Source organism: Desmodus rotundus, chromosome 2 (assembly GCF_022682495.2).
Source record: "Desmodus rotundus isolate HL8 chromosome 2, HLdesRot8A.1, whole genome shotgun sequence".
Taxonomy (NCBI): Eukaryota; Metazoa; Chordata; class Mammalia; order Chiroptera; family Phyllostomidae; genus Desmodus; species Desmodus rotundus.
The window spans coordinates 114842247-114868698 of NC_071388.1; the positions used below are offsets into that span (position 1 = coordinate 114842247).

At 46.6% G+C, this 26452-nt stretch overlaps 1 protein-coding gene across 1 annotated transcript in view; it reads left to right on the plus strand.

Moving 5' to 3' along the window:
- The first annotated feature begins 4061 nt into the window (after nt 1-4061).
- Nucleotides 4062-26452, plus strand: part of GYPC (glycophorin C (Gerbich blood group)) — a 38263-nt gene continuing 15872 nt past the window's right edge. Inside the window, exon 1 of the mRNA XM_024569714.4 lies at nt 4062-4288. Within this exon, the coding sequence (XP_024425482.2) occupies nt 4252-4288 (37 nt within the window). The 5' untranslated portion in view covers nt 4062-4251. The remainder of the gene's footprint in view (nt 4289-26452) is intronic.

Consider the following 26452-nt stretch of genomic DNA (forward strand, 5'->3'; position numbering starts at 1 on the left):
ACAACAGTTTGGCTTTTCGAGCCATCAACAATGCATGAGATTTTGCCTACGTCACTTCAAACTACTACAGACTACTTACCTGGTGTTATTGCTGGGTTTCTATGCTGTTCCTTTTTCCTTGGGGACATGGAAGCTTCCAGAGACAGGCCTTCTGGATGCTTAAACATTCTCCCCTGGATGATGTGCCATTGCAAGTCAGAGGCCCAGGCGCAGCTCTGGCTCTCCCAGCCTTACCCACCTTGGGCAGCTTCCTCTGGGCCCTACATGCTGAAAACTAGCCTTTAACAAAGTGAAGAGGGAAGAGGGCCTAGAAGTTCAGTCCTAGCAGGCAATATTCTGTCTGTTGCCTCTCAGCCTTCACACCTTCTCACTTACAAATTCACCTCAGAAAGATCTGTGTGCTGCTAGGAAGGACAGAGCTTCCAGGCCAAGCTCTCTGGAGCCTGAGCCATGGTCTCTCTGCACTTCCCTGGACCATGCTCCCCATTCACTGCCTCATCCTCCTCACTCCCAGCCTGTGACAGCCTGCTGCTTCTCCTCACTCCTCTTAATATGTGCATAGCCATAGTCTGGTTTTCTAAAAGTTTCCAACTTGCCAGTAGATAAGTCAAAGTATGTTTCTGTACTAATGCACAAGGACAGGAAAAAGTCCCAAGAAGAATGTTTGCAATACCCATGGAAAGGTGGTTCTGTCTTTTGTGTATAAGGAGTTCAAGTAAATCAGTAAGAAAAACATTAGCCATCCCTCTGTATGAGGAAACAACATGAACAAAATATGCATCTAAAAGAACATGCAATTTATAAATAAGCATGTTACAATATATTCAACATTACTGGTAATCAAGAAAGTGCAAACTCAAATAACTTCAAATGTTTTGTCATCTACAAATTATTATTGATTTAAAATCTAATGCTTAATTCTGGCAAGAAGCTCTGAGATGCACACTGGTATATCTCATCATCGAATGTTGAGTATATAAATTTCTGCAGGTACAAACTGTGAATATATCCAAGTTTGAAACACACTCCAAACCTTTGACCCAGTAATTCCATTGTTGGAACACAAGCTAAGAAAAAAATATGAAATTCATATATTTATGTTCAGATGGTTTATTGCAGCACTATTTAACTAGCAAAGAAAAGGAAACAACTCAGCAATTAAACCATATTAAAGAGCTTTTATACTTTCATTTGGGAAAGTAGTTGTGACATAACATTTAGTAGCAAAAACTCAGCATTCAAAATCACACATTCAATAAGAGCTTAGTTTATGAAGCAAACGTCCAAAATGCATAAAACAGCTTGACATAAACATACCTTAATGTGCTAGAAATTATGAGCAAGTTGTTTTTTTTTTCCTCTTCACTCAATATTTTTACACAAAGAACATCTATCACTTTGATAAAGGGCAAAAATTTTAGAGAATCCAAAAAAAATGTGCCCACCTCAGCTGTAAGAGCTCACAGCCAAAAGACAGAGCCCCTCACAATAAGGGGCAGCACTGAGTATGATAGTTCTCAGTGGGGACCAGGCAGTCTGGGATCCTCTCCCAAAGGCAGCTCCTGCCCTGTAGCACTGGAAAGGAGGAGACAGTTCACCTCAGACTCCATCATACCTTCTTACCCCTGGGAGGGCTCAGCAGCTTGTATCAGCAGAATCCTATGCAGACCACGGAACTTGCCAGCGCTAAGTCTCAGTGGAACTGCACAGCCCAATCTCAGTTTCCTCCCCTTTAAAAACAGGTCTTGACAACATCCCCTTGCAGGGTATTTTTTATGGGAATTAAATAAGAACTGTTTTATTGTTAGAAGATATAGCTGGGTTTTTTCTACTCCATTATAAATATGCAACAAACTGATGCACTAATAATACATTTCTGTGAGTTATGTCAGAGAAATATAATTTAATTTTCTCATATAAATATTTTACCTTCTAAAATAGCCATTCTTTCTGTAAAATTAGACACCTCCATGGTTAAATTTTCTAAAATATGTCAAGCATGTCCCTGCTAGCTAAACAACTATTCATTAAACATCATTTATCTTCTTTTCAGAATGGCGTAAGGTCCTTACTATAAACCAAGAGTGCCCCAAGGAAGAAGGGGACCCATATCATATCATTAACTCCAATGTGCTACATAAGACATTGCATTATCCCATTAACCATTCACTAAATAGTATTACTCACCACAACCTAACTTTGCAGATTGTTCCAATTTGATAGATGAGAAGATTGAGGCTTAGAGAAGTTAAGTAAAATGCTGAAGGTTACCCAGTTACAAGACAGTGAAGACACAAACCCAGACGGAGTCCCAAAGCCTTCACTCCTTGACTGTCCCGATGCCATCACACCCTCCACTCACGGCTGGGACCCAGATGCTTTGGTCATATAGCAAATGCTACTTTGCTCTTATATCTGACCTTTATAGTTCATCAAGCTTTATACTTTGGTTGTGTAGTTAGTTGATTTGGTCTTTGGCTTCTTCTGTCTAAGGAATTCTTGTTATATTTTAGTGTTATTAATCTGTCCTAGCCCGGGAAACTAAACGAGGGAATGTCTTATGATTGTGTCTATAAGCCAATGGGCTGTGAGCCTCTGAGAAGCCTGCCCACAGTAAGCTGTGACAACCTGGGGACTTGCTCTTGGTCATCTGGTGGGTCTTGGCTTCCTTCTAGCTCTTCAGCTGCAATCCAGATACCTGAAGTTGTTTAAATCATGAACTCTGGCACAGGGGATACTGTTATCCAACACAGACTTAGATGTATGACAAAACAATATGTTAAACTATTGCAGTAATCATTGCTAGCTTTTATAAAATGCCTTTTCTACCCCCACTGTTATTTTAGAGACATTACTCTGTAAAACTCTGGAATGTAAGTGTTCTTGTCTCCACGAGATTGATAAGGAAACCAAGACTCCTCTATATGTAAATCAAGTCTCCAAATCTCGCCAGAGGCATTCTGCAAATAGTTCACTTGAAGTCGACATGTACACGGCCAGCATGGAAGTTTCACTAAAGATTCATAAACAATGTGAGGTTTTCCATTATAGAACTAATGAACATTATGAATACTTTCCCACTGTGTGAGACGGGAAAACCTCACATTGTGGACTGTGTCCACAGTCCTACTAATGATGCCTGGAGTTGGTCCAACCCAGGTGAAGCTGGGCAGGTTATCTGTACCACACCCCTCCAGCAGGCAGCCTCCTGCTGTGTTCAACATGGATGGTGCTCCCACCCGCATATACCTTGTGCAGACAGCTGGAAAGGTGCCCCAGGACTGCAGAAGGGGGGTTGGGGGTGTCCCAGCAATGCACTGAGAGCTGTTGGGTAAACCACAATGGAAATTCCCACAGGAAGATCAGACACAGAAGTAAGAAGTACAGGGTGTCTCCTGGGGCTGTGATTTAATACAAGGGTGACATAATCTAAGCCCCCTTCCTTTCTTTGGGAGCAGGAGAATATACTACTACATTTAACACTACATTCTTTGTCGGGGATGTGGGTAGACTCCATTAAACAAATGAGTGTGTCAAAATCCAAATACAGTGTTTCATTGTCTAAGTAAAGTGAATTCTCCACAAACTTTCACTCTGACTGGAAGCCTCAGACAAAAGCGATCCAAATAAAACACGTGGCCTTTGTCCAGCAATCCTTTTTTTCTAAGAATATTTCCCAAACATTAGCCCGTGAATTGGGACAGCTCCCCTGAAGGGCCAGTGGGGCAGGAACTCTTCCTGGCCACAAATACCCGCAGCTGTGAGAGGCCACACCATTTGAGTAACAGAGCAACCAGCTAAAATTCAAACTCGGGTCTGTCCCTACTTGGTCCCTGTCCCAGACACTGTCTGGGTAGGCCGTTGTGTCACATCTGGGAGTTTTCAGTCCACACGGGGGAATTCTCAGCCACACCCTCTGTATCTGGTAGCTGCACAGGGACAAACAGAAAAATATGACTCTTGCTCAGGAAAGTTAGAGCAGGCAAGAGTTCAGAAGTGGGCGGGTGTGTGTTTAAAAAAAAAAAAAACCAGGGTGGAAACCCCACCAGCCAAGTCTGCACACACACAAAAATAAATAAATGAAGTCTGCCTATCTGGGGCCAGAGCCCCTCCCCTCGTCCCGTGCAGAAGAGTGTGACCCAAAGGCTGCTTCCTCTGGCTGGTGAGCGGGTCAGGACCAGGCCCGTGCGACCATAGTACAGCTCTGCGGGGCTCCTCAGACGCTGACAGCCAGCGCACCGCCCCAAGAAGATGAACAACCGCACCACCCCTAGGCCTAACCACCACCGTGAGTACTCGCCGCGGGGAGGGGTCCCTGGGTCCGGGACCAACTTCAGCCGGGGCCGACAGGGGAAGGGGGGCCCATCAGCGGCCAAGGACACCGGTGCTCCGGCAGTGCCCCGCCTCTGCGGTTGAGTTGCCTGCCGGGTTCAGCCCGGAACACTTACGCCGTCCCAGGTCCCCGGGCTCAAGGCACCTAGGTCGCGTGGAGTCCCTGTCTGGTTCCCGTTGTGTCCCCGCCCAATCCCCAACCCCAACCCCAACCCCAACCCTGGAACAATCCTGAGAGCTCCCAAACCCTGCGCTCCTGCTCTGCGCCGCCCCAGCCACCGACCCAGACGCCCCAGGCAACGGGCTCCCCCTCACCCCCACCGCGGTGCTCCCAGACCCTTGGGTGCGGACTGTGCGCCTTGGGCCTGGAGAGGCTTCCGCGCACCTCCGCCATCGCGTCTGCTCGCTGCATTTCTTTGCGCGCTGGCTGTGAAGTGTCTGTGGCAAGAACTTTTCCTAAAAGAAAAAGTAAAGGAGGAGAGGTAGAGCGTTAAGCAGCCCGGAAACAACGTCAGAAGTCGACGGAGAGGAAAAGAAGGGGTGCTTTGGAGAAAACTGCAAGTCAAGTCCACCATCCCTGTGCTTGCTCTCAGGCCGGCTGGATTTGGGAAGGGACACATACATGGTTTGGCATTCTTTATGCTCTGTTTCTTTTCGAAACGTGCACTCTTTATTGCTGAGAGGAAATTATACACCCTGAGATTTATTGGGAGGCTGTTCAGAAATATTGCTGGTCCCTCCCACCCCCTCTTCTGGGCTTTGCAATCAAAAACTAAAATTGTATTCATAAAAGGAATGAATGCTTATCCTTCTTACCTCCACCCTGGTTATGTCATCAGAAACAATGAGAGAATAGACATTCTGATTCGATAATACAATCAAGTTAGATAATTAATATGTAATGATATGGCTATTGGTGACACCAACTCGTTTGAGGTCTTTAAAACCCGGCCCGGGTGGTTGTGAAGCCTTGGGGGTGAACTCCAGGTGCATGCTTGTGGCTAGGTCTGTGTCTGTGTACTGTGTGCTTCCTCGCGCACCTGCGTGGCTCACTGGGTCTGGGTATGCAGACTGGAGCCAGAGAGTGGGGGCCTGGCTGCCTATATTGGGATCATGTGTGCCGCTTATTAGGCAAGGACTAACTGAGGCAAGCCTTCTTAGCTGCAATTTTATCAGCTGCAAAACGGGATTATAAAGTATTCCACATTGGGTTGTGAGAATTCAGTGTGTGAAAATGGCTCAGTACAGAGATAGACACATACTAGGTGTGAGTTAAATGTTAGGCATCTTTGTTTTACCTGAGACTGTGGATCTGTTCATGTGTGTTAGTGTGTTTACATGTATGACTGTTAGTGTGTGAGAGTCAAGACACTACTGAGCTCAGGTATGTGTGTTGGGGATGGGGGGTGGTAGGGTTGATTGAACAGAACCACCGTAAGCATTCCAGTTCAGGTGCTGAGAAAGTTCAGGCCTGCCCACATTCCCTGTCTGGTTCGGCCAGCTTTGCCCTCCCCAGAGCCTTGCCCCTGCTCCCTCCCCTGGCAGTTCTCTGGGATTCAAGTTCCAGACCTTGACCAATGACTGAAAACACCGCCCTTCTGGAACTAATGGGGATGCAGCCCCTACTTGCACACCATTCCAGATTACCCTTAGGCCTTGGTTTATGGCAGCGTCTCTCATGTGGGAGAACCATGGGGCCCTATTTCTCACTGCTAACTCAGGAAGGATGTTTCAGTTTACATCACTGTTCGTCAGAACCGGAGATTAGCATGGAGAGAACCCACTTTCCCCGCGCAGGCCAGGCCTGCCTTATGCAGCTGGGCCTCCATAAATCCAAAGGCCACAGTTATTGCAAATGAATCGTGTACATCCATTGCCTTGCTCTTGGATGAAAAAGGTCTATGCTCAGTAAGGAGATGGCCAGGTTTGGCAGCCTTGTATAGAATCTACTGCCTCTGACAGAGCAGAAAGGATTGCATCAAGTGTCAAATGGAATTCCATCTCAGACATTGCTCAACCTCTGCAGGTATTGGTGGAGTAGCATTGGCACATTCAGTATCTGAGCCTTTCCAGTGGTGCCATGTCTGGGCAGTTATTTCTGGGACTTGCAGTGTACCCTGGGAAACAGAGGTGTGTGGGGTAGGTAAGAGGCACTCTGTTTGTAGTGGGAACACATCAGCCCATCTGCACTGAGTAGGAAGAGGCCCCTCATCAGACAAGCAAGGGGAGGTTGGCAAGTCAAGTCTATTTGCCTCTTTTGGTGGCAGATACCCTTCTGAGACCCCAGCTGAAACACCTTCTTGAAACTGAGCAAACACAATGGGCCCAACAAGCAGGAGCTAAAAACAAAAACAAACAAATTTGAACGATGAATGAAGAGTTAATAATAGGAAAGAGGAAGATACCTTCTGCCCTCCTCAAGGGCAGGTACTTTATCGACTTAGGAGAAACCTTCTAGAAGTATTGTGTGTATATACAATTACTTTTTATTTTACAAAATGAAACTTATTTTTGTATTTTACTTCATTTTGCTTTTTTCCTTAAGAATATATTGTACAAATTATACCAGTTTCTACTCAAGTGGGCATTTAGGCTGTATACAGTATTTATTTGATTCTTTTCTAACCAGACAGAGTACTAACATGACAACCCTGGTAAGAAAATTTTTACATGCATGTGTACAAATACTTTTAGGATAAATTCCCCCCAGAATTTAATTTCTGGAACAAGAATGTACACCTTCAAACTGTTAACAGATACTGAAAAATCCCCCTCCAAAAGGTCACATGATTACTAAAGCTCACCAGTAGCCAATAAAAGTTGCTATTTCCCCACATTCTCACTCACACTGTTTAGTTTTTATCTTGGCCAATCTGATGAGTAAAACACATTGTCACTTTTGACTGTACCTCTATAGTCATGAGTGAGGCTGAGCAGATTTTTGTAACTCTAGAAGAAAATGTATTTCTTTTTCTGGGAAAGTACCTCTTTCTGGCCTTTGCCCATTTCCTGTCAGGTTCCTGCCTCCTGTGGAAAACACACCCCAGATAATGATGTGTCCTCCCCACCATGGCAAGCTAGAGGCAGAGCAGGGACCCTAGTCCCACACATCCTGTGGAGTCACCCTGGGTTTGATCCCACCTCCAACACTACTGTCTTCGGGAAGGTATACACAACCTCAGAGCCTCAGTTTTCTCATCTGTACATGGGAGTAATAACAGCTGCTTCATAGGAATCACATGAGGATAAAGGCTTGGCACCATGCCCAGAAATACTGGCATCTCTGGCTGTTGTTAACTGACTTTATCAGTGAAAACCCAGCCTGCAGGTGCTGGTAATCTCCTTCTCTTGCAGACAGCTGCTATTTTTTTTTTTGACAATGTAGCAATAATGACAGCAGCAGCACCTATATGTCAAGCCTTGTGGTGGGCCTTGCCCTGGTCACCCTCCACAGCCTGGTCTCATGGGCATTTTCTTAGCTGTTTTGTAGATGAAACACTCGGGGATGACCTTACTCCAGGGTTCCCAAGTACTGAGGCCTCAGCCAGGCTGCAGACACCAGAGCTACAGAGACCAACCTGAGGGGGCTATAGGGTGCATGTGGACCTGCTGTCCCTGTCCCTGTGTACCAGGTGAGGCTTTCTGCTGCCCTCCCACTGTGGGACCTGCGCCTGGGACATCACTGCTCTAGCTTCGCACTCAAGAGGGATTGTGTGTGGCACAGACACTCAGAACCTGCCAAATAACTCATGGCTTTTCACCCAGTCCTATGGTCCCTCGGTTCACCACTGCCAGCCATCACTCCCTCTCGTGGTCAGGTCTGACCCAGATCCAACCAGCTGCTGCTTTCCACCCTGCCTTGCACAGCCAGCTCAGGCTGGCCCTGGAGCCTCTTCTCACAGTTTCTCCTCGTGTCTGAACTGCCCTGCCTCTCCAGCTTCACTCGGACAACTGCCTGCTTCACCCTCCTGACCCCCCCACACATGCACACATGTTCTGTCTTCCTCACACCTGCTTGTCAATTTAGGCCTAGTTTATGTACTCCCACCTCTTTGGGCCCTTCTAACACAGGAAAATCACTCATCATGGTCCTGGGGACACGAGCCCTGACAGATTCCTGGGTCTGCCCCCTTCACACGATTCTGACCTTCCAAGGGTCTCTGTGACCTACCTCCGTCCTGCATGTGGACTGGCCCAGGTTGGTGCTCAGGAAGTGACTTGGAAATGAATGGATGACTGCAGAGATGACTTACAGGCCAAAGCTCCCAGGCCTATGTCCATTCCAAATGCCAGAGTGCCTTTTAGAAACCATACACTCAATGGCTCCTAGTCCACAACTTGGCACATTCATGGAGGTTAATAAATAATAAATTGAAACAGACAGAAAGTCAAACCAAAATGGATTCTACAAACATGACTGATGGGCCCCAGCAGTCACTACCTAGCCCTCCTTCCCACTCAGCATTAAGTCCTATTTCATGTTCTCCCTCCCTGCCCTCCTTTCCCTGCCTCCGTCACCAGCCCCAACTTTGCTTAAGATGTCATTCAGATCCTTATGTAATCTGAACTAATGAGGGAATGCTGGCTTCTGCCCTTAGTTATTATAAATGTTCATTTTTGTACATTCTTCCAAAACAAATGTTAGCGTGCAAATGGCAGATGCTGGCAAGAGCCAGTTTCCTCCCATGCTAACGAGAGACAGAGCCCAGGACACTGAGTCCATCACTGGTGGGGCAGGTTCAGCATGACCTCTGCACCACTCCCCCCACCCACCCCTGCAGCTACAGAGCCTGTGTGGTTATCACCACCTCACAGATGTGCCGGAGCAGATGGGCCTTCCCTGCCCAGGGAAAGTGGCTGAGCAGCACCTGTCTGGCTCTGAAGCCCTGCTCTTTCTCTGGCCAGACATCTTTACCACCTCTCATAAGACTCTTTAATATTGACAAATTCTGAGGGGCTCAGTGTGGACAACTCTGAGCGTTAAGACTTCAGGAGACTCAGTCATGGGGGGTGCAGGGCTCCACAATATTGTGAGATTTACCTCGTGGAGATCCACCAGGTTCCCACAATATATATCAGAGAAAAACACCTCCCTTATGCTCCGTCCCAGCTTCCGGCAGGAGGTGGGGAAAGGAACCATTTAGCATTGAGCCAGAGCAGCTGTTCTCAATCAGCCCTGCCTTCAGAGAATCTAGTGAGCCAGAGCCTGACTTGCTGGGGTATCACCAGACCCTAACGGACCCAGGAGAAGAGAAATGCCCAACTCCAGCTCCCTCTGGCCACCTGTCCCACATGAAAGGAGAGACAAAAACTGAGAAGCACTTGAGTAGTTCACAGTGCAGAGGCACAGACTCACTAAATACAGACCTGATGACAGGACTGTGGAGTGTGTCCCCTCCCCCACCTCTCCACCATAACACAGCAGTTACTTTCTCTAGTTGTCAAAAAACTTTCAAGGCAGATCAAAGGCAAAAATACAGTGCGAAGGGGCAGAGCAAGCCTCAGAAACAGGCATAGCAGGGATATTGGAATTATTGGACAGAATTTAAAACAACTATGATGAATAATTCTATGATACTTTGTTATATATTCCCTCTTGTTTCTGCTTCTCTAGCAAACTCCTATAAGTTAAAGTTACATGTCCCTTCTCTTATTGCCAAAACTGAGGTGCTTGTGAAAGCAAGGCTGCCCAGTTATCTCACTGCACCTGTCACACCCTGATGGAGGCATTTTATCTCCACTTCAGATGAGGTCTACCGACTGGCACATCAGTTGCAGAGAGCACAGCCAGGAGCCCTTGCCCACTTCTGCATGCAAATGCATGTTCTTCTGTTCTTACGAGGCATTCAGCTGTGCAGCTGCCTACTGGCCCTAGGCCCCAGCTCTGCCATTTTCCCCCTTGGACCCTGGAAAGGAGAATTTTCACATTTTATTAATAGCTGTAGGCACATGCATTCTCAACAGAACCTTAAAGGGAAGGATATTATGGTTGCTAGGTCACAACCAGATAAAGCATTCATGCCTGCCTTTTGTGTTGGGCCCCAGTCTGTTGCTTCTGTGTTCACCAGGCAGCAAAGTCCACTAGCTGTGAAGTGGCACTTTCTCTTGGGATGCTTGTCAAACACTGTCTCCAGAACCTTAAACATGGCCTTTAACAAGTAGAGACTTCCAGTTCAGGTTCCTCTTCTGTACATTTTTGAGCCATTTAGTCCAAATACACTTTGCATCAATTTGTTAGTGATAAGGAGGTGATTAACAACCAGCTTTATAGGTCAAGAATTTGGGTTTGAATGTGGACCCACACTAACCTGGCTTTGGCCTTGAACACATTGCCTGACCTCTTTGCCCAGTTCATCATCCAGGACAAGGCTGGCTCCATGGGCATGTGATGAAGGGCCCACACTCACTAGCTTTAATGCTCTGCTGTTGCCATCTTAAAATTCTTAAGTTTTCAACAAGGGGCCCTACATTTTCATTTTGCACTGGGCCACACAAATTCTATGGCCAGACTTCATTGGGTAAATGGGGATAATAATCATTTCTACCTTAGAGTTTCCTCTAAGGATTAAATGTACCTTCATAGATAAAGTTCTTAGAATAGTGCCTACTCCACGTTCGTCACTATGACTCACCGAGTCTCGAGTATGCCCAGCTTTTCCTTGTTCCCAGGTCTTACCTCTGTTAGCCTGTTCACCACTGGAAGTGTTACCCAGTGACAAGATGACACAGTCTGCCCAGGTCCTGAGTCGGGGCAAGGCTTTCTGACCCAGCAGGGGAGCCGCCCTGCAATAGCTCTGGGAAGCTGCTCCCTCCTGAGCTATGAGAACTGCCTCCAACATGCCTCCCTCTTCTGTTTCTATCAACGAATGAGCGCAATATGTGCAGAGCAGCCCAGAAAACAGATGAAGGCCCAGCAGCAGTTTCCTTTGTGTGATACCATGGGCGGGCCATCCTTGTTCCCCCAGCCTTACCTGAATACCAGCCTCTTATCAAAAGGGGTTTCACTGTCTCGTTCTTCATAGGGAAGAAAAGACTCTTTGAAAATACTGGACGAATGATGAATGAATGAATGTGAATTCCAACCAGGGTAGACAAAGCCTGATCTACATAGGGAGTGTTACGGGTCCTGGATGCACCCAAATCCCCTCCCAATCCAGTGTAAGACCCTACCACTCAGTGACCTATACTGACCTCTGAGCTCCCCTTGGTTCAGCCCACTGACCTCTCCCTGTCCAATGGTCCTTGTGTGCCCTATCCTGTGCACATGTGGCGCCTCCTTCCCTTTCCACCTGGCCCTCATGCACCCTAACTTTCTATGTCTTCTTTCACGGTCATATTTTTCTTTTCCTTGGTACTGCCTTTGACCAGGCTTACAGCAGGGACTCTCTCAGCAGCTCTTTAAAGCTGGGCCCCACTCTCCTGGAACAGTCTCTTCTCCTCCCTTACCAGCCTGCACCTCAGCCTAAGCTTCTCTGGGGAAAGGCTGTGCTTCCTGTGACTGTGCCCTGGGACTGACTTGTCATTTGAATTGCCATCCTTAAATTCTCATTTTAGTGAATTGATTTCAGCTGTGGCTGGAAATCTGGAGTAGTCCATTCTTATTTTTCTTTAATTTCCCAATCTCTTTTTTTCCTTTTCTACAAATTCTATAAATTATCCTGACACACTCTTCTCTTTTGGTGACTGACTCAAATCTTCATTTCAAATGTTATCTCATTTCACCCTGAGCAGCCCTGCAGGAGGTATTTTTATCTCCATTTTACATGTGATAATACTGAAACTCGAGAGGTAATGTGACTTGCCGAGAGCCACAGCTGTCTCCACCTACTCACGTGAACATACAGCGGGTTTTTCTAGGAAAGGCTCATCCAGGCTCAACCTGCACATTAGGCACAGTGCTCTACAGTGCTTTTAGAGATCCACACAAATGTTTATTTCTTTCAAACTTGAAAGGAAAAAGTGAACTTTTAAGACTAAATATTACATTTGTCTTTATACCAATGCCACTATAAAAAACAACTTTTACTGTTTGGGTGGAGAATAGACCCATGAAGGCAAAGCATCTAGGAGGATGAAGGTCATACTGCAGCCCTTTCTCTACCCATTCAAGTCCAAGGAGCTGGATACCCGTTGGTCCCCAAACTGTTAATCTCCCCACCCTACTCTGCCCTGCTCCAGGTGCTCTGATGCTCCTCTGCATGGCTGCCCTACCTCAAATCCTCACACTCCTTCCCTGGAAGTCCTGCCCAATTCGCTAGGACCCTGGGCAGGGCAGATGCAGTGGCTGCTCTTGTTCCTGCCTTGACCTTTGCCCTGGGAAGAGTCACAAAGTCAAAGTTAATGCTTGAGGATACCTAGGACTCCCTCTTTCTGTGTCTATCTCTGTCTCTTTCTATAACTCTATCTCTATCTCTGACTCTATCTCCATCTCAATCTTTCTCTTAGTCTCTTGGTTTTTTAATCTAGGAAAATGGGCTGCTCTTCACTTAAAAGTTTAAAAGTAAGTTTTCTTTGCCCTGTTTCATTACTGCAGAAGCAATTTATGTTCCTTATAGAATTATGCATACAAGATCAAGAAGAAGATTCTTTCGAGAGCAGGGTGACTCTCAGATACTGAAGGGACTGCCAGGTGACAGCTGGAAGGCTGTTCAGTGGGAGATCTGGGCAGAGATAAAGATGGGGACCTCAGTGTAAAGGGGCCACCCAGGGAGGCATCCAGAAGGAGCCATGAAGAGCCTGCTGGAGCTGCACTGACCACTCTGGATTGGGGCACAGAGGTGCTGATGTGGATCTTAGCACAGGCACAAAGGGCAGGCTGATACATAACACCTGGCAGGTGCCTACTCTGTGCTACTTCATACCTGCTGGGATCTACGTGGTACATGGATGTGATATTATCAATGCCAGTTTAGAAACATGGAAACTGAGGTTCAAAGAGGTTGTTTCCCCAGGACCTCATTGTGCATCACTGGCATTGTCTAGCCTTGGGGAAGGTGTGTCCCTCCACCTCTGGGACAAGGTAGCCACTGTGATGAGAGAAACTTGTCATGACCCCTGTCCTTTCTGCTCAGCTCCATGTGTCCCTGAGGTCACTCTCTTTACCTCAGAAGAAAAAGCCTTTCTTTATTTACCCCATCCTGGTCACTTGTGCTGGCTCTGCCCACCTCCACCAGCCCCCACCTGTTGGTCTAGCAGCTGCTAATGAGATGCTCACAGAGCCACATAAGGGCTGGTTGTGACTGTTCCAATTCTGCCAGCCCAGACCAGCCCACACATAGTCCCACCCTCCCCTGGGTAAGCAGTCAGCAGCCGCCTCTTAGGGTCACCGCAGGGTCACCAGCAGAGAATAATGCCACCACCAGTTCTTGAAACGCCTCCACTACAGAGCCCTACATTACCCTATAGCTCACCCTTCCCCCCCAGCTCCCCCCCACCCCACACATACACAGAGACACTCCGGGGTCTGTCTGGAAAAGCCCAGCCATTGTTAATATGACCAAAACAGTTTGTGCAACACCGATGTAACCTGGCAGCCAAGGAGAGTGGATTGGAATGTGGTGCATGAACAATGACAACTTCACTGTACTAGTCAATGGTAGACACCATTGAGTGAGCATGTGTACTTTGTGACCATCACATTCAAAATGAGTGAGTAAAGCAATGGATCTGCATCAAATTTTGCATTACCCTTGAACATTCCTCTGTGGAAACTTCGGATAATTCAGAAGGCTGCAGCTATGGGCAACTGGCGATTGGCAGCTTTATCACAACAACCTGCCCGTTCATGCATCACATCTCATGCAGAGTTTTTTGGAGAAACATCAAATCAACCAGGTGACTCAGCCCCCCTACAGCCCAGATTTGGCGCCCTGGGACTTCCGGCTTTTCCCAAAACTAAAATCACCTTTGAAAGGAAAGAGATTTCAGACCACTGATGAGATTCAGGAAAATATGATGGGGCAGGTGATGGCTAGTGGGAGAACTGTGTGAGGTCCCAAGGTACCTACTTTGAATGAGACTGAGGTGTCATTGTCCTATGTACAGTTATCTTGTATCTTGTATCTTCTTCAGTAAATGTCTCTATTTTTCATATTACATGCCTTGATACTTTTTGGACAGGCCCCGTACACCACACATGCATATACACACATGTGCATGCGCATACACACATATGCACAAATGCATGCATATACAAATGCATACCCATGTGCTCATTATGATTTTCTGCATATCTCAGTGACAGACTGGTGTCACCTCTGGTTCAAAGCAGAGGGGCGCTGTCTTAGGGGTCTGGTTTGCTGTAGGTCAGGGCAGGCAGGTGCATGGGTCCAACTGACCTCCCAGAGATAACTGGAAACAATGGAAGAACTGCTGCCTACAGTATCATTGGCCTTGAGTATGCTTTTAAAACTTTTCTCTATACCATCATTTTTCAGGCACCATTTCCTTCTCTTTACCTCTGTCTACAGCATCTTCAATGTGCCTGGCGATTGGCACTATGTTCTGTGGATTTCCCCACTTTGATTTTAAACCAGTGATCACCTCCTATATGCAAGGGCTGCACAGTAGACACAGGACATAGACCTTGTCTTCAAAGGGTCTTCAGCCCCACGGGGGATGAGGAGCAAAACCCAAGAACATCGGAGGCAAAAATAGTCCAAACATCATTCAGAGCCATTTGGTCCCCCAGGCCAGTGGCCACACCTGGCCCAGATTCACGTAATACTGTTCTCTGCCTCTGGAATGAAGGCCATGTATTCTTGAATGTCTAAAAGAAGTGGCTTCCCACAAATTTCCGCTGCAATTATTTTAATCAGAAATGACACTTCTATGAAATAAATTTTTGAATAAAGTCTGAAAATACATGAAATAAAAGCACGTCTGATGCAGTTGGCTGGAGATGAGAGGCCTGGTGACCATACTCCAAGGGCCCATTCTGAAGGTTCTCTCTAATATTGTCTCTGGACACTGAGGGCTTCATGTTACCAAGTTTGCAAATCCCTGCCTGGTGCCTTCAGGAACAGTTAACTGATGTTACTATTTGTTTTGTTGTCAGTGGTGGCACTCTGGGGCTTGGATCTCAGAGGATCCTTTCATACTAGACCTGTCCGTCACGTGAAGCCATCAAATGCTCTCACTGTGGTTAAATGTTTTCCTGTCATCAGCTACCCCATCATATTTTCCTGAATCTCATCGATGGTCAGAAATCTCTTCCCTTTCAAAGGTGATTTTAGTTTTGCAAAAGCCAGAAGTCCCAGGGTGCCAAATCTGGGCTATAGAGGGGCTGAGTCAGCTGGTTGACTTGATGTTTCACCAAAAAGTTCTGCATGAGATGTGATGCATGAGCAGGCACGTTGTTGTGGTGAAGCTGCCAATCACCAGACTGCAAGGTACACCCAGCTGTCAACACTTTACCAGTTAATTCCATGAGACAGGTCTTATAAAACTTCAGGAATCCCCAGACTCCATGAAGAAAATCTAAATAGTTGGGAAAGAAACTGGATGGAAAATTTTATTATTAAACCATTTATCTACAAATGCTTACTAACCGCCATATATATCCCTGATTCACCAATAGAAATGCATCATATTACAGCGTGTCCCTCCTGTCCCCTGTCCTAGAGCGTAAGGAGGAGACAAAGCATACAATGGGATACCTGCCTTCAAAGTATTGCTGGACTCTTGGGGCACCAAAAAACACACCATGACAGGAGTAAAATGCATACAGTCCTCCTAATGAGAAATTTCTTATCAAACAATTTCAGGTTTCAGATTGAAATGCCCATGTCTTGTGATTATTCACTGAAAAAGCTAAATAGACATTCACATGTATAAAGAACAACTTCAGATAATATAACTCCCAAATGTAAATTGAGACCTAATATTACTTCATATTAATAGCTAATATTAAATTGTAATAAATTTGTTCTTTACAGATACAGTTTTATCTTGTTGAACTAAGATTTTGTGCTTGAAGAAGCTGTCAGTGATCAGTGCTATTGTTGAGAATGCCCTAGCTCCGGGGAATGACTTAAGTAGAAACAAGTGGCAAGGATGTAAAAATAGGAAGAATGGTGCACAGGTACGGGTACCTGCTACAGACAGGCTTGGTCGGCTTGTCACAGGTGCCAAGGAAATGTGAGCCAGTGGCAGGCACTCACTGTCAGCATCCTCCCTATCTCTGTCTTCAGGACCCAGGACTTGGTTTGAATGGCAGGGCTGTGATTTGAGCCCAGCTGGTCCAACCTCCAGCCATCTCTTAACCTCTGCACACCCCACCTTTTACATGTGCAGGAAATGGGGAGTTGCAAAGGAGAACAGAGTTTTCCTTCACAGGAAAAGTGAGAGAAAATTGGTTCAAGTGAGGTTTTTAACTACATTTATATCAGGTTTTGGTGATTACCCCTAGGTCATTTGTTATTAATAATTGTGGAGTTTTTTAAAAGAAATTCTGGAGCATGTTATTTTGAAACAACTCATTTGAGTGAAATAATGTTTGTCACTCACTGAGAAAACAATGTTGGTAAAAGTCAAAATATACCTTTGAGGACATGGTTGTCAAAGGCAGATGAAATCCATGGTTTTCCTTCAAACCGTGCTCTGTGAGGCTGAGTTTCCCACTCAGGGACACTTCTGGTCTATATATTTCCTGTGGCTTTGATCTCTGTTGCCCAGCTCTTTACTGTCCTTTCACTTCTGTGTCCAGGATGGTGCTTTTGGTAAAAGGTGCCTCTGAGGTTGTATTGCCCCAAGGCACAATTATTTGGGTTCTTGGCCATATCTTGCCCCTTGGCTGTGGGAACAGAGGCTTACTGTCTGGGCAGACAAAAGGCTGACCTCTCATTGCCCTGTGTCCTGCCTCTGGGTCCTCAGGGTTCTTTGAGCTCCCTGAGTGGGGCCCTCCCCAAGGAGAAATGAGCAAAGGGTGGTGTTCTCCTCAGCCTCAGTTTGTGATGTCTTTCCTGAGCCACCAACCTTCAACTGGGGACCTTTGTGCTGCTGTGAAACACTGCCCGAATGGCCTCTGTTGTAAAGAATATATGGCCCACAAAGCCTAAACTATTTTCCGTGGGACCCTTTATCAAAAAAAAAATGTGACTTAACCAACAGGAGAATCTATCATGACTCAATTTCCAGGCCTGGCATCCACCTGGCCCCATTGCACCTCTTTTTGGGGACCACAGCTTCATGGACGGACAAGGAGCCATAGAGAAAAGACCCAGAGCTGAGGTCAGGGACCGGGCAGCAGCCAGTGAGGCCAACTCAGGTCAGACCTGGCTAACCCAGGCACACACCCTAAAGTGCCTTAGTACCAATTACCTGAGCTTCCAGGGCTACCAAGGGGAGGGTCCTTTAGTAGTCTTCTCTTTCTCTTGCCCTCTTGTTACTCTCTCTATAAATACAGGCATTTGGGGTATTTCTGCTGACCAGCAGACAGCCCTCACCTCAACTGGGCAGGCGTGGGAAGAATGGCCACACATTAGACGGCTTTCCCTGGCCCTGCAGTGAGAGAGCCAGCCAGCTCACCCCTGCCTGCAAAGAACAGCACTTCTCACCCAGCGCCCAGGCAAGAGGACATACCATCCCACATGGCGGTGTCAGGCCAGGTGAAAAGCACCTGACCTATTGAGAGACCTTGCCCCTCTTCTGTGGTTTGGAGATGGAGTTTCAGGGGGAAGAAGTTTGTCCACATTATACTAGTTACAAAATGGTGGGTCCTGAGTTTGACCATGGTGTCTCTGCATCTAGGCCCTATTCTTTGCCTCTGCCACTGGCACCAGCAAGCTTGTGGCCCAGGAGTCTCATTCCCTGAACATGTATTGAGCACCAACTGTGTGTCAGGCCCTGACTGAGGCCCTGGGGATGTGACAGTGGGTAAACCAGCATCAGTGTCAAAGTGAAGCTTATATTCTAGTGGGGATGGACAGAGGGACACAAGATATGTGAGCAGAATGCTCAGTTGTCAGATGTTGCTAATCAAGCAAAGAAGGGAGATGGAGAAGGCCAAGGGGTGAAAGGGGGTGCTATTTAAAGAGCATGGCCAGAGAAGTCTCCTCTAAAGGCAGCCAGGGAGCCAAACATGGGTATATCTGAGAGAAGACGTAGGAGGTAGAAAGCATAGCAAGTGCAAAGGCCTGAGGCAGGAATAGGCCTGGCCTGATTAGGAACAGCCAGGAGGGCAGTGTGGCTGGGGGAAAAGAGTGGAAAGTGGAAACTAGAATATGAAGTTAGACAGGCGAGGTGGTGGAGACATAATGGGACTATCTCCTAGCCCCTGTTGGAACTGCTGGAATTCCATCATCCTCCTGTGTCCTGGGTCCTCCAAGCCACTTGCTCATGATCTCTAGAATGCTCATGACCCAGAGATAGGAGCCCTTCAGCATCTCAGCTAATTCTCTAGCAAGGGGCTGAGAGCAGGGCCTGGGTCAGCATGGCTTGTGGTGGGAGCTGCCTAGAAGGAAGAGGATAGTGGAGGACTTGTGAGGAGTGCAGGGAGAGGGGACAGGAGGGGCTTCACCAAAGGTCCAGTTAGTTTTCATTAGTTCTGAAAGATGCCTTAATTGTGCATGTGCATGCACACACACCCATGGCAGTTCTGAAGCCTCTCTGACAATGGCTAGTTTTACCTTCTGGGTGAAGTTTTTCTGCACAGCTATGCTAGGCTTTACAGGAAACGAGTGTGAGCCCCTGCAGTTCACAGGACACTGAGGACTCTCAGGGAGCAGCTGGGAATGTGACTGAGGACACATGAGCTGGAGGAATGTGCATTAGTCCCTCACTCACTTTCTGGGTCCATGTAAGGTGGGGGTGCCAGCTCAGTAGAGAGAATGGAACAGTGGCCTTCCCCTTGGGGCTGTGTGGGCTGGTCCAGAAGGCATGAAAAGAACTAGGAAAGGGTGTGGACAAGGGTGGTCTTGGGCTGCTGCTCCCGGGGTACAACCTACCATCTGCCAAGGGAGGGAAGCTCCCATACCATGCTCAGCCTCCCCCCATCTTCTTGGCGAAATGAAAGCACAGCCCCAAAATACAGGCTTCTCTTTTGGAAATCAGGGCGAGGAAATCAGGTTTCTACAGCTTAGGTTAGAACCCAGGATGCCACTACCTCAGTCTCTGCCCCACACCCCTCTCAGAGGTGACAATGGACACAACTCCCCCAGGATAAGTTGCATGAGCAGTCAGGTTCATCAGACTGAAGTGCATGGGGAAGGTGTTCTCACCTGCTTTATAAATTCACACACCTTTCTGCTTAGTCTGATGAGCAGTCCTAGGGAAGTCCAGTCAAGAAACCAAAGCCACTTAAATGGCACAGTAGCTCATTCTGAGTGCCTCCTCCCTCAGATAATATGATCCCAATGTGAGAATCCAGATGATACTAAGTGACTGACTCTTCTCCTTTACCGGGCAGCCCTGCTAGAAGTCTGGCCACCTGGGCATCTGTTTGTACTTGGAGTCTCACACACATTCACACTACTTATCTCACTGGGTCCTCACTGCAGCCCAGCATAGGGGAGGGCAGGGTGTGGAGAGGGTGTTGGCATTTACTGAGCTCTCTCTGTGCCAGGGAGCCAGGGTGGCTCTCCTTGTGCCCACTGGAAGGTACATGCTATTTTATACCTACTGAGAAGAGGGTCTGGGCTCTCCAACAGCTAGGTGTCCTGAGTGTTTCTTGAAAAGGTGTCCCAGAAACTGTCCCAAGGCCACACCAGTAGAAAACCACAATACCAGCACTGCACTTCAGTGTCATTCCATTCTACAACCTCTGCACCCAACAGATTCACCTACAGGCAGCCAGTGCCCTCCTGTCAATGACACCATGTGCTTTTGTGCTACAGTTTTAAGGAGACAAAACGCTTCATGCTTAAGTACTGCAGGCCCCACCCCTAACACACACACACACACACACACATACACGATGAGGATACCCAAACATCACCACCCTTAGAGAACCAGCCTCCGATTTCAGCTCAGATCTCTGTGAACTTCAGACCCATGTGTGAAGGTCTCCCCTTGCTCCTGAGAGGGATGCATGGGGTGCCTTGTCCTGAGCCCCATCTGAGGGCAGATCTGTGCCTCACTGGCAGGCAGCCAGCTTGGCTGAGTGCAAGCGCGTTATATTTCTTCCGGGAGCCTTCTTCCCCTCTGCTTTGTTCATGCTGATGGAAATGGCTCTTTCACCAGGCCTGCCTCTGATAAGGCTCCTGCAGTAAAGAAAGAAGGCTGAGCCTCATATCAGGGAGCTGCAGGGGTACCTGGTGCCTGCGCAGAGTAGGCCTGGTACTAATAAAGCAGTCCTGGGCCCAGCCACTCACCAGCTGATTTCTTAGTCCCACCCCTAGAGCCCAACCCTCAGAAGAGAGACAGTAAAACTCAGGGAGCTTCTTTACTTTCTTCGACACCAAAACAGGCTTCTGGCGGCCATAGACAATAGGGAGCAATTGGGGACAAAGGATTGGCAAGGAGGGTTGATGGAGAAGGGGTCTCAAGAGACCTTAGGGTTCTGCACATGGCAGTGAGACCTGTACCTCCCATGGGTGTCTGAGGACTGTGTGTGTGGTTTAAGCCCCCACAGAATCCCCTGTGAAGCACCAGTGATCCCATTGTATGGGTAGGATCTGATTCTAGGAAATAGAAGTTGTTGAAGTGTTTTGTCTAATGTGTGTTACGGTTTGAAGCCAGGTTTGCTGGCCCCTCAGCTGCCTTCCCCTGTCCTAGGAGTTCTGATTGGAAGATCAAAGAACTCATCTCCCTGCCCACCATCCTGCACACTATGCACACCCCAGTTAAAGACAGAAATTCTACCTGCAAAAGTTAACTCTTTTCCTTTAGGCTTGGGTCACTGTTAAACGTCCTGTCTTTAGGTTGGGACAGACTGGGTTAGCAGACTGTTTCTGAGCAAGTGACTAGGCCACTCTGTCCTTAGTTGTCCAGTCTGTAAAACGGGCAGGTCATCCCTGCCTCTGTGAACAGAGCTGCTATGCCCAGTGCACTGCAGAGACCACAGGTGGAGAGCACATCACCACTGCTGGCCCTCAGGACTCCATCACCAGCTCAGCCCTACCCTAGGAGGCAGGCCAGGGCTGGGGCCACAGTGGGCCCCTTGGGTGCAAGTCTGGGTTCGAACGTTTTGACTCCGTCCTTGGCAAGTGATTATATCTATGAGCCTGAATCTTTTCCTATATAAAAGTGTGGATGCAAGTACCTATTGGCAAGATTGTCTGGCAATTTCAGCCAATGAGAGGTACCACAGACTTGTGGCTGTCTCCCAAAAGCAGGCTCTGCTGAGAAGCATCATCCATGTGATAAGATGCCGGGGGAGCTTCAGCAGAGAGCAGATACATCAAAAGCAGCCAGCATGAGCCCAGCAATTTCCCAGCTGTTCTTTGCCCAGGCTATGATGCACACATGTGTATAGAGGACAGTGGCCCTCCAGACAAAGCCAAGACAGCAACCTTCCACACAGGGTGGGTTAGGCAGGGGCACATGGCAGCCTGGCCCAGTGACTGGAGCCTTCCCTGAAAGGTGCTGCCACCCAGAGGTGACCCACAGGATGGGTACATGAAAGTGTGTCCTGCCTTCAGAGGACCTACTGGAAAACTAAGGCAGCAACTCAGATCTTTTGGGAAAGGCTGGCAGCATGGCCAGGGAGCAGCTCCCGGCTGAGATACTCAAAACAGTAATGTGCAGGTGGTCGGCCCTGAAATACCAAGAAATGAGTCTCTCCCAGACACCAAGGCTAACAATGCTGAAGCCGGAGAAAGGGCAGACTGAGAGGGTGAACAGGAGGCCCAGCCAGGTGGCTATGCAGCTGAGCTGGTGTCTGGGGAAGGCATGTGGGGGGCTTCTCAAATCCCTTCCTTGGAACCAGTAGGAGCATCATTGATAGTCATTAGAGTCACAGAAGTAGTATAAGTAACAAACTCTCTGTAGTGTGGGGAGATGAACACAGAAGGTGGTTTTTACTACCTACCACCTGATAGATGCTCAAGTCCATTGGTTTAGCAATGACTGCAAATGCCTGCTTTCATAACTGCTCACCTGGATGATATTTTCTGCAGCATCTCACTGCACTGCTGAGAAGAGCTTCCACTCAGTAAGCTTTTGACAACCACCTAAGATGTACCAGCCACCTTGCAACATGTTGGGACACTGGGAGGAATATTCCACCACCTTTTCTGCAATGACAAGAGTAATTCTGACATATTTGATGAGTCCTGTCCACAGTGACAGGAGGTCACTCTTACCAGAAGTTAGAACAAACATCCCCCAGTGGTGGAGCTGTTTTACTGTGGACTGATATGTGTACGTTCACCAGATGGGCCAGAAGTGGGCATTTCAGTCAGAGGGAACAGCAGGAGCCAGAGCTGTGGAATGTGAAATAGAATTGGAGACTGTGTGACCTACATGGGGCTCCTGTGGGATAGGTGGGACATGAACATGTGAGATGACAATGTGGGATTCAGGCTGTCTGTGCCTGTGGCTTTGGCTCAGGCCTGGGAGACCCTAGTGATGTCCTCTGGGTGTGTCCCTACAAGGAAACTCTCAGTCTATCTACTGAGTTGACAAAAAAAACTAAATAGTTTTTTGGCATGTAATTTTTAGAACATACTTATGCTAAAAGTAAGTGTTGTTGTTTATCTGAAATTTAAATATAACTGGTGCCATGCATTTTATCTGGCAGCACTAGAAGATGGGACCTGGGCATGGACATTTTTTAAAGGATCTCATCTGATTCAAATGTATAGCCAGAGCTGAGAACCATGAGCACGAGGCTGTGCTGCTGCTGTGAGACGGCCCACCTACTTGAGTCTCAGGCCAGGTCTCCAGCTGCAAAGACTTCTGCATAGAAGGATCATTGCTAGTCTTAAAAGCCTCCCAGGGAAGCTTTCAAGATTCCCTTCTCACTCATCCTTTCCATTTATCTCACCAGTGCCTCCCACAATGGTTAAAGACCTATTTATTTTTATATAAATATGAACATCTGAAACCCATATTAATAGTAAATGACTTGAAAATTACTGTAAATAATGTAATTGTGGAAGTGATTTAATAAGACTATATTTAAATACAAACTAATAGAGCATTATAAATCATTATTCGAACCCTCCTAATCACTTCTATCACACATATCAATTTGTAATTACACTCTTGCCAGAACCTCAAACTCTCTAATCCTCAAGATTACATTACCCAAGATTAAACAGAAGGAGAAAATCTTAGAAGCAGCAAGAGAAAAGTACACAGTTACCTACAAAGGAGTTCCCATAAGACTGTCAGCTGATTTCTCAAAAGAAACCTTACAGGTAAGAAGGGGCTGGAAAGAAGTATTGGAAGTCATGAAAGGCAAGGACCTACATCCCAGATTACTGTATCCAGCAAAGCTATCATTAGAGTGGAAGGGCAGATAAAGCGCTTCTCAGATAAGGTCAAGTTCAAGGAGTTCATCATCACCAAGCCCTTATTATATGAAATGTTAAAGGGATTTAGCTAAGAAAAATAAGATAAAAATAGGAACAGTAAAAATGACAGCAAACTCACAGTTATTAACAACCACACCTAAAACAAAAACAAAAGCAAACAACTAGAACAGGAACAGAACCACAGAAATGGAGATCACATGAAGGGTTATCAACAGGGGAGTGGGAGGGGGAGAGAGGGGGGAAAGGTACAGAGAATAAGTAGCATAAATGGTAGGTAGAAAATAGACAGGGGGAGGGTAAGAATAGTATAGGAAATGTAGAAGCCAAAGAACTTATATGTATGACCCATGGACATGAACTATAGGGGGGGAGTGTAGGAGGGAGGGGTGTGCAGGATGGAGTGGAGTGGAGGAGGGGAAATGGGACAACTGTAATAGCATAATCAATAAATATATTTAAAAGAAAAGATTTCCAGCCTTATCAGGTGTGCCTTCCTGGAGCCCCCAATTCACACCATATGTCCCCCTCATGTCCACTAACTTTAGTTCTGTTGGTCTGTCATTATGTCATGTTGATCCATTCTGGATAGCTTGCAAGTGTATTTCTAAACTTGGAAGAGAGAAGCCTTTCTTCTCTTCATCCCTGTATTACTTCAGAATTTCTAGAGAATCTTTTTTTCTGTAATCTCTTACCTGCTCATTGCCCACAAGAGAAGACTGAACTTCTCTACTCTGATCTTTAAGACTCTTCATTGCCATTATTCACCAAGCAGATAAATAATGAACTTCGTTAGTGATATTAAATGTGGTAGTGATGGTAGAAGAAGGAATAAGACAAGAGAAAGGAAAAGAGGAAAATAAACTCAAGATATGCACTGGATTTAGTCATTTATTTTTTTTCTTCCTTGACCTAAAAGCACAGTTTTTCTATTTCCCAAATGCAATTCAAAATACTTATTTGAAAGGTGTAAAATTTTAAAAACTGCATTTGTTTCAATATAAAAGCATTCATATTAAAAAGAATAAGATTATTTAAAATCTGTTAGACCATCTGACTTATCTGGGAGTCCTTAATCCTGATCACTCAAACAGACCCAAACCTATAGAGGATGAATATCTTTTTTGTTAACTGTTTTCACTGTGTTACTTGGTTTGCTTAACAAATTAGTACACCAGTCTGACAGAATAGAAAATTGTGTTTGTACTTACTCTTCACCCCCTAAGATTATGCATTAGATTTCAAACCTGCTTTTGAAGTGCTAGAGTCACTGATGAGAAAGATGGACAAAGAGTCCTGTTTGTATTGATTGCACTAAAACAGCAGGAGTGTGCCAGTTCACCTGTTGGTCATTACATACTAACAAGTTGTTGATCCTTAACCACACACCTGCAAAATTATGAAGTGAAACAAGTCTAAGTTTGCTGGCCCTCTTTGATTAGTCTGCATGCATGTATCACTTTCTGTGAAAGAACCATTTAATTTAGATGACAGTTGATTTGCATCATGGGATTTCAACTGATGGAAGGGAGAGTTATGTATGTGTTTATGGCTTCCTTGCTTTTGAAATACTCATGTGGGGGAAGTATCTGTTACAAGACCTGGACAGGGAGGCTGGGGAAATGAAGAAGTGGTGTGCCCGGGTGATGGATTGGGACATATTATAGAGTATCTCCATTGGCCAGAACAGGGAAGGATGGGGTCAAGGGGTGATGGGGCAGAAGCAGTGAAGAGAAATAGTTTTCATCCCCAAAGACAAAGGCAGCACAAGGTTTTGAACCAAGAGCAAGCAACTTCCTGGCTCTGTTGTCTGATGCAAAGTGAGGTGAATCCATGATTTCCTGAAGTTTCTTCCAGGTCCTGATATCCAGAGAACAAAGGAGGGCTAACAGCACAGAGAGAAGTGCTCAGGAAGCACAACTGCTTCAGAAAGTAAATAAGTGTTCCCTGCCTCCAAGTTACAGGAACTTGCTGCTTGTATCTCCCCACCAGAGACCCAGAATCCAGAGGCCCTGTATAGGGAAGGTGCCAGTGGTGATGGTGGTGGTGGTGGTGGTGGTGGTGGTGTGTGTAGTGTATGTGTGTGGTGTGTGGTGTAGTGGGGTGTGCTTGTCCTTAAATACATTAGGATAAGAGTTTTCATGGATTGGGCATTGCCCACTGGGAGCCATACAGGTGCATAGTTCTTTACAAATGAGTGAGCTCAGGGTTAGAGATGGTTGAAGGCAGCTTAGATGCAGGGAGCCAGGATTCACTTGCATCTCTCTGGTGTCACAACCCATACTCCCTAAGCTGCACATCAGAATGCCCCCAAAAGTGCTTTAAGATGATTTCTGTAAAGAGCAGTTTGTTGATGTGCATCTGCCCTTCTCGTCACCACCCTCCCCAAGTAATGCACTCCCACTACTTAAATCAAAATTCCCCTCTCTTTCCTAGTACCCTTTTCAAACATGACTCCAGCAGAAAAACAAATCACAGTAGTATCTGCACAGTATCAGCTATCATGTGTTTTATGTAAACTCCTGTTGCTCTGTCTATATGCATCAGCTCATGTTATCCTCACAGCCATCCAGTGAGGTGGGTTCACCCATGGTTCCATTGCACATGGAGGAATGGTGAGGCCCTCCTCCCAGGGACAGAGAAGGCAGCATCCTTCATGTGGCCCCTCACAGGCTTCCTGCTCCTTTAGCTTTCCTTCCTGCCAG